General features: G+C 37.1%; 1 protein-coding gene across 1 annotated transcript in view; it reads right to left on the bottom strand.

Moving 5' to 3' along the window:
• sfrp5.L (secreted frizzled-related protein 5 L homeolog) overlaps positions 1-3,866 on the bottom strand; it is a gene marked incomplete at its 5' end in the record, with an annotated part of 50,032 nt that extends 46,166 nt beyond the window's left edge. The window contains 1 exon segment of the mRNA NM_001090477.1: positions 3,037-3,866. Within this exon segment, the coding sequence (NP_001083946.1) occupies positions 3,037-3,553 (517 nt within the window).
• Between the last annotated feature and the right edge of the window lie 4,068 nt (positions 3,867-7,934).

Consider the following 7,934-nt stretch of genomic DNA (forward strand, 5'->3'; position numbering starts at 1 on the left):
CAGGAGCTGCACCTTCATAAGGAGTTCCACCACTTAAAATTCTGCCAAGTTAAAGCTGGCCACAAAGCCAAGGATACAGCAATAAAATATGTTCTTCAAATTGCCTAGCCATGTCTCTCCTGCAAATGAGAGAAGCCCCCACCCCTTTAGACTCCTTGTGCTCTTGTTTCTTTAGCCCATGGGCTGAATGACCTGATCCAAGTAATTTGCAATTAACATATGTGAATCTAATTGTTTACAGTGTGTGCCAAACAACTCGATCATAGGCAAATCAGCCTATGAGTGGCCACCTTCACACCAATGCCAATTCTGATGGCAAATTTCCTAATTTGATTGACATTCACCTTTTGAAATAGGTGGAATTAAGTAAAACACATATAATTCCACTCCAACAATAAGATATGATATTATCAGATGTTGCTATTTCATAGGCATTTTCACTATTGTTTTTTAAAAAAAGAAATACAAACAAATATGCTCATATTTATAATGATGTCGCTATTGACGGCTAATGAGTATAATTCAGAAAAAACTGAGATTAGACCAATGTGGCCAGATTGTACATATATATATATATATATATATATATATATATATATATATATATATATATATATATATATATATATACAACCAACACCTTACTTGTATGTTGGTATTTAAAAAGTAAAAACCTTGAAAGTAAAAAACGTGGAACAGAATACAATAATATTGGTATTAATCTCTATTTTGAGCTGCTAATTTTCCATAGAACGTGTGCCAGTGATGAAGGAGGGGGCCTGAAACATATTTCTAAATGAAAAAAGAAAATGACTGTATGTTTGGAAACTTTAACAATGCAAAGAATGCTGTGCCCACTGTGCTTGTTGAAAAATTATATTATTTAAGGGATAAAACTATTTTACGGTAGGTTTCAAAAAAAAGGCTTGGAATGAAGACAAGAGGCTCTTTATGCTGGAAAATAATGTAACTGAACAACGGTTCATAATCGTGATTTGATCTTGCCTTTCCGTTCAGGTTCTGTACACCTAGTAAATGTATTCTGCTCACATCGTTCTCCTGGGAACAGTTTGTTTTCTTATCTGTCTTCTGAAAAAATATCAGTCCTGGAATGCTGCCCCCCCCAAAAAAAATTATAAGAAATGCTTTCACTATGCACAATCACCACCATAAAGTACTGATCTTTTGTGAGCAGGAAAAAAAAAAAGATCAAGGTTCCTTAAAACAATTTCAAAAGTAAAATATGAAATGAAGCAATGCCAAAGTTTGCAGACGAGTGCCGGGCATGAAAGACATGGGGCTTTATAAGTCATATGACGTCTTAATGCGCTGACTAATCTCTGATTTTATCTGCCGTGCTGACTATGATAATTACAGCGAAACTGAAAGCTCTTCTTTCGCCAAGTTGCTCAGCAGAAGAAAAAGAGTTTGCTGAATAATTACTTTTAAATTAAATTTACATGAATGTGCTTTTTGTTAGTACTTCAGCTGCTTAATTTAATGCTCAATTATTTTCATTTTTAGCAGCAGCATTAATAATGGAGACGTAATCCATTGATACATTTGTTAACATGTTAATAGTTCATTTAGAAATTGCTAAATATTTTTTTTATTAAATCCAAGTTTCATTTTGTTCACTTTAGCAGCATGGCCTTCTTAATTTTTTTCTCCTGTTTCATTGTGAATAGTTTGTTGGATATTTTTAAGGCAATGACCCTACCATATAAATATTTGTATATCTAATCAACCCTTTTACCCAAGACTCCCTGGTAACAGAATTATTTTGGCCTATTTGGCTTTTTTTTAGCTTACCAATTAGCAGTTCTTGTAAAAAAAATAAACATCTTTAAAAAATCAATACAGGTATGGTACTTGTTATCCAGAATGCTCGGGACCTCAGGTTTTCCGTATAATAGATCTTTCCATAATTTGGATCTTCAAGCATTTAGGGTCAGATTTATCAAGGGTCGAATTGAAAATTTGAAGTAAAAAAAAAAAAATCGAATTTCGAGCCATTTTTGTGTACTTCGACTAGGGAATAGTCCAAATTGGATTTGAAAAAAAATTCAGAAATTTGAATATCAAAATTTATCATGTACTGTCTCTTTAAAACTTCAACTTCGACCATTCACCATCTAAAATCTGCGGAATTGCTGTTTTAGCCTATGGGGGACCTCCTAGAACCCATATGGAGTCAATTGGTGTCTAAGTTTTTTTTTTCTGACCATTTGAATTCGGATGAATTCAAATGAATACAGACTATTCACCACTTTGATTTTTTTTTTTAATAAATTTTGGTTGGTCTTTTTTTCTTCGAATTTTGAAGTTTTTCAAATTCGAAATTCAACCCTTGATAAATCTGCCCCTAAGTCTACTAGAAAATCATGTAAACATTAAATAAACCCAATAGGCTGGTGTTGCTTCCAATAAGGATTAATTATATAAATTTTTATTGTTTTATTATTACAGAGGAAAAGGAAATCATTTTTAAAAATTGGGGTTATTTGGCTAAAATGGAGATGGCCTTTCCATAATTCGGAGCTTTCTGGATAATGGGTGTCCGGAAAAATGGATCCCATACCTGTAATAAAGTTAAAAAAAGCCTGCTTCTGCTGTTTCACATGAGGTATATACAAAGATTTAATAGCAACTCCAATTTCCCCCCAAAAAAGAAAAAAAATGTTAAATTAATTAGTGAAACACAAATAGATGTCTGATCTTTGCCAAGTGTGTGGAGTCATGTCTATAAAAATGTTACAATAATAAAGATATCAGAAATCAGAGTCATTTATATGGTGCTGATAGATTACCTTTCGCCAAGTATACAGTGACTTCATACAATAACAACTTGAAAATAATTACATTTCTCGATATTGTCCATGATGATCAAATTTAAATCGGCATAGGATACAAGGTATCGGTTATTAAACTTCTGAGGTTATACATTGGTATGTAGTATATAGAATACCTTTGCCCTGAGATACTGTCGGAAAATCAAACATTTTCACAATTGACTAAGGAAGGAAAGTATGTTACCTGGCGGCTGGGTGACTTGTTTGCTGCCAAACTGCACAGTGATGCACAGATCATTATCAAGAGGGAATTTATTACAGTTCAACATCTCAGGCCAAGGGAAACCGTAGGATTCCATAACTGGGGCACAGCTGTCACGCACTACCTCGCATAGGGACCGGCATGGGTAAATGGGTCTTTCCAAGCAAATTGGAGCAAAAAGGGAGCAGAGGAAGAGCTGAGTATCTCGATGACATCGCTTGGCCAGCAGAGGCACCCAGCTGCTGGCTTGCTGTTTCACCTCAGGCATGGTCTCGTGGTCCAGCAAATTAGGCAGCCGCATCTTTTTATACCCAACGTTATGGCAGAGATGGAGATCCGAAGGGATGTCTATGCATTGGCTCTGTTTAGTGTAGAACCGTCCGTTCTGGAAGTTGTCTGACTGCCAGCTGTAATAGTCATATTCTTCTGCAGAGCTCCAAAGAACCAGCCCAAGCAGTACAGAATTCACCCAAGCCAAAATATTCCACTGAAATCGCATGATTTCTCCCAAATGTGGAAAAAGCCAATGCAAAATAAAATGTATAAATAAAAGCTTATCCCTACGGATATAGGATTTCTGGTGTAAATAGTTATAACAAATAAAATAGCATATATTAATCTAACAAAGTCCTCCCAATTTCTGGTTTAAATAGTTACCAAGCAGTGGCCTGTCTTTCTCATCCCTTCCTACTATTTCACTCTCCCTTTCAGTCTCGCTAGACCTTTCTGCAGCTGTAAGGAGAGACAGCTGGAGCTTGTATGCTGCACAAGAAGTGCATTAAAAGTCTGTGCCTGGTGCCTGCTTCCCAACTCTTTCCCCCAGTTCAGGGAACCTTAGCACCACCCACCTCTAATCTTTTAAGTGAATCCTGAAGGATTAGCCAGCAGCCAATCTACAGTGGCCATGCCTCCGCCTGCTGCTTGGACTTGGAAGCCTGACTCCATGTGTGGATATGACAGTCATACACATTTCTCCTTCTGTGCAGCCAGACTCCCTGATACAATCTTGTCTAAGAAAGGTCTTGCATTTTCCCAGCTGCATTTCACCTGTAAGCATAGGGGTTTTGTACTGTAGATCTCTTTATGCTCATTTAGGACTTGCTTTTTATTCACAGTGTAAGTAATGCTGGTATTGAATGATAAAAACTCCTAGGTTGAAAAGAGATATTTAATACAGTAAGAACAATTTAGAATTTTTACAAGAAAAAGAAAGAAAGACAGAAAGCAAAAAAAAAAAAAAAAAGAACTGAAGTAATAATTTTTTTAAAATGTTTCCAAAACTTTTACATGATTACAAAGGGTAATTTAGCAGAACTTCAAGAAGTGTACAACGTCTTCTCTTCTGTAGCATAATATTTCTATTCATTATTTCAATATTTCTATATAAAAAAGTACAGCTATTGGATATTATCCGCAAACCTGTTATCCAGAAAGCTTCGGATTATGGAAAGGCCATCTCCATAGTAACCTTATTTTATCCATATAATTCAAATTTTTAAAAATGATTTCCTTTTTCTCTGTACTTGGTCCAAACTAAGATATAATTAATCCTTATTGAAACCAAAACCCTCAAAGTAAAAATCCTTCACATTCGAATATCGAATTCGAAGGATTTAGCACTAATGCTTCTAATCGAACGATTTGAATGATTTTAATCGATCGATCGAAGGATTTTTATTCGAAAAGTGCTGGGGAAGGTCCCCGATAGGCTAACATTGAAGCTCGGTAGGTTTAACGTGGCGAAGTATGAAGTCGAAGTATTTTTTGAAGAGACAGTACTTAGACTATCGAATGGTCGAATAGTCGAACAATTTTTACTTCAAATCATTTGAATCATTCGATTCGATCGAATTTGACCCATTTGATGGTCGAAGTACCCAAAAAAATACTTCGAAATTCGAATCTTTTTTCATTCGAATCCTTCACTCGAGCTTAGTAAATCTGCCCCTTAATGTTTACAATATTTTCTAGTCGACTTTAAGATATCAAGATCCAGATTACAGAAAGATCCATTATCCGGAAAACCCCTGCTCTCAAGCATTTTGGATAACAGGTCCCATGCTTATACTGTATGTAGGTACCCACAAAATAAATATTGGATCCTCTTTGAGCAATAATATTATGAAGCAGCCTATTTTTAAAGTGGGAAAGTTTAAACAGTTTAGGGAATTTGGTACATTTCCCCCCTTTGCGGGTTTGTTAAAAATAATAAATGCCTCTGCTTTAGCACAGCTTCCTCTTCCAGGTTGTACAACTTCACCCTGTAGGTGAATAACTTTTCCAGATTAGTGCTAGACTTATTTCACCAGTTTAGCAAAGGCAATAATGTCATAATTTCCTGAGATAAGGTGAAGTTTCCATATTTGGCAAAATAGGAAAAAGAATCATTGCTACTGATCAGATGATTTCTAAATGAGCTATTTAATCTTCTGTGCCCACATTATTTTACAAAAACTGTATCGAAATCAACTGGCTAAATAGAAAAATAAATGGACAAACCAGTGATCCATAGAGGTGGTGCCTGCAAATAAGGGATGTGCATGGAGATACCAAAAAGCTATACATGGACCACAAGTCTGATTTTTCTTCTGTTTGTAATTCATGACTAGTAAGGTTAATTCAGCTTGACTGATTCACACCTCTGAATTTCATTGAATCTTTAGCTGCTGTATTTCAAGGCATCTCTAGCTTTTCCCATAGCATAAAGAAGCCCTATATCCAACACCATTGAGTTTTGGCATCTGTAATTATTTAGCATGACAATCACTGTTACAAACGCAAGCAGACCAAAAAAATACATGCAACTGCATTGTGCAGCTACGAATGGGGTTATTTATCAAGGTCCGACTTATCTCAGTATTTATAATTTTAAACTTCGAGCAACTCCGCATTCCCGAATGGACCTTATTTCTGAAGAAAAAAGCCAGAAAAAATAGGATCTGGGAAACTTCGGAGCTTTCCCCCGAAAACTCTGAATTGTTCGGAGTTTTCTGCAAAAAGTAAGATGGTTTCGGAGTTAAATACTACAACTCTAATAACTGTAACAGGAAGAAGTGTTGAAGCAAAAGACACAACTCTGTATGTTAATTGGCTCATGTGACCTTACAAGTATAGTTTATTCGGTATGTTTGTGAGTACAGTGAATCGTGCGATCCCAGGGGGCTGTTATTTGCAATATATTTTTATAGAGACCTACATTGTTTGGGGGGTATAGTTTTACTTTAACATCTTCAAATGGTTCAAGGGACCTCTGCCATTGACTTCTACATGACCTCGACAGGTTTTAGCTGGAATATTTTTTGATTTTAACTTTTTGCATAGTTACATAATTAAATCGGGTTGAAAAAAGAAAAAAAGTCCATCAAGTTCAACCCCTCCAATTAAAAACCCAGCATCCACACACACACCCCTCCATACCTTCACATAAATTCTATATACCCATATCTATACTAACTATAGAGTTTAGTATCACAATAGCCTTTGATATTATGTCTGTCCAAGAAATCATCCAAGCCATTCTTAAAGGCATTAACTGAATCAGCCATCACAACATCACCCGGCAGTGCATTCCAACAACCTGCAGGTGCGGGGCAACCCCTAAGTCTACTAAAAAATGTTATTATTCATGTTAAATGAATGTCAAGTATTATTCATGTTAAATGAATGTCAAGTGCTTGATCCAGGGAATGTTTCCGATCGCCATCGGAGTCAGGAAGGAATTTTTTTCCCTCTTGAGGCATAATTGGCACTGGCTTCAGGCTGGGGTTTTTGTCTTCCTCTGGATCAAAACAGTGGATATATGATAGTGTATTTTAAGTTTTTATTTGTCACAGCAACGGTAGGACCTTGCCAGAGTACTGTACAGGTAAATTTAGAAGAGGGAGAAAGGAGGTTCTCTCCTGTGACTGCACAGTGGGTTGATTGATACCGACGCTACTACTGCTTGTGCTAGGTGATTTCCTATCATTGACACACTGCAGATTCCGGACTGACAGCAGGGCTGCTGAACTTCTCTCATGGTGGGAGATGCAGCTCCTGCTTGTAGCAGAATTTGGGGCCATCCTCTCTGTAGGTAGAGGCAGCCTAATACTCAGTGGTGGATATAATGACATAGTGCTGATCTCAAGTGAAGAGCGGCAGAGCATAGTAGCGATCCCTTGGATCCCTGGAATTCTGGCTTTGAATATTGCATTGGGGTGAGGCTGGCAAGGTCCTATTTATTTGATAATAAAAATTAATTGTTAATAAATGCTGTGGCCATTTTCACCATTTCTGGCTCCTTGTGTTTCATTACTGTGTGTAACTAAGGGGTTCAATGGGATGGCTGAAGACGAAGGGTGAATTGAGGAGTCCCATTGTCATGCTTTTCCCTGTATTAGAGCATTGGCAGACTCACCGTTCATTGTGCTGAAGAATTACTTTTTGTATATGAACATAAGATGGTACATGCAGAGTAAGGCAGTATCACTGTATACTGTATATAAAAAGTTAATGCAATCATATTGTGATGTTTAGTGATGGGCGAATTTGCGCCGTTTCGCCGAAAAATGCGCGAATTTTGTGCGAAATTCGCGAAATGGCGAAAAATTCGCGAAACGGCGAAACGTCTCGTTTTTGACGCCGGAGCCCGTTTTTTCGACGCCGGCGAAATGGCGAAAAATTCGCGAAACGGCGAAACGTTCCGTTTTTGGCGCCGGCGCCCGCTTTTGACGCCGGCGAATTTTTACAGCGAATTTTCGCGGGCGTTTTGCGAATTTATTAGCTCGGCGCGAATCGCGCAAATTCGCCGCGAATTCGCGCCTGGCGAATAAATTCGCCCATCACTAGTGATGTTAATAGAGATAGAGACATGTTTTTACTGAAAAAAAATTTCACATACA

The sequence above is a fragment of the Xenopus laevis genome, chromosome 7L (assembly GCF_017654675.1).
Source record: "Xenopus laevis strain J_2021 chromosome 7L, Xenopus_laevis_v10.1, whole genome shotgun sequence".
Lineage (NCBI taxonomy): Eukaryota > Metazoa > Chordata > Amphibia > Anura > Pipidae > Xenopus > Xenopus laevis.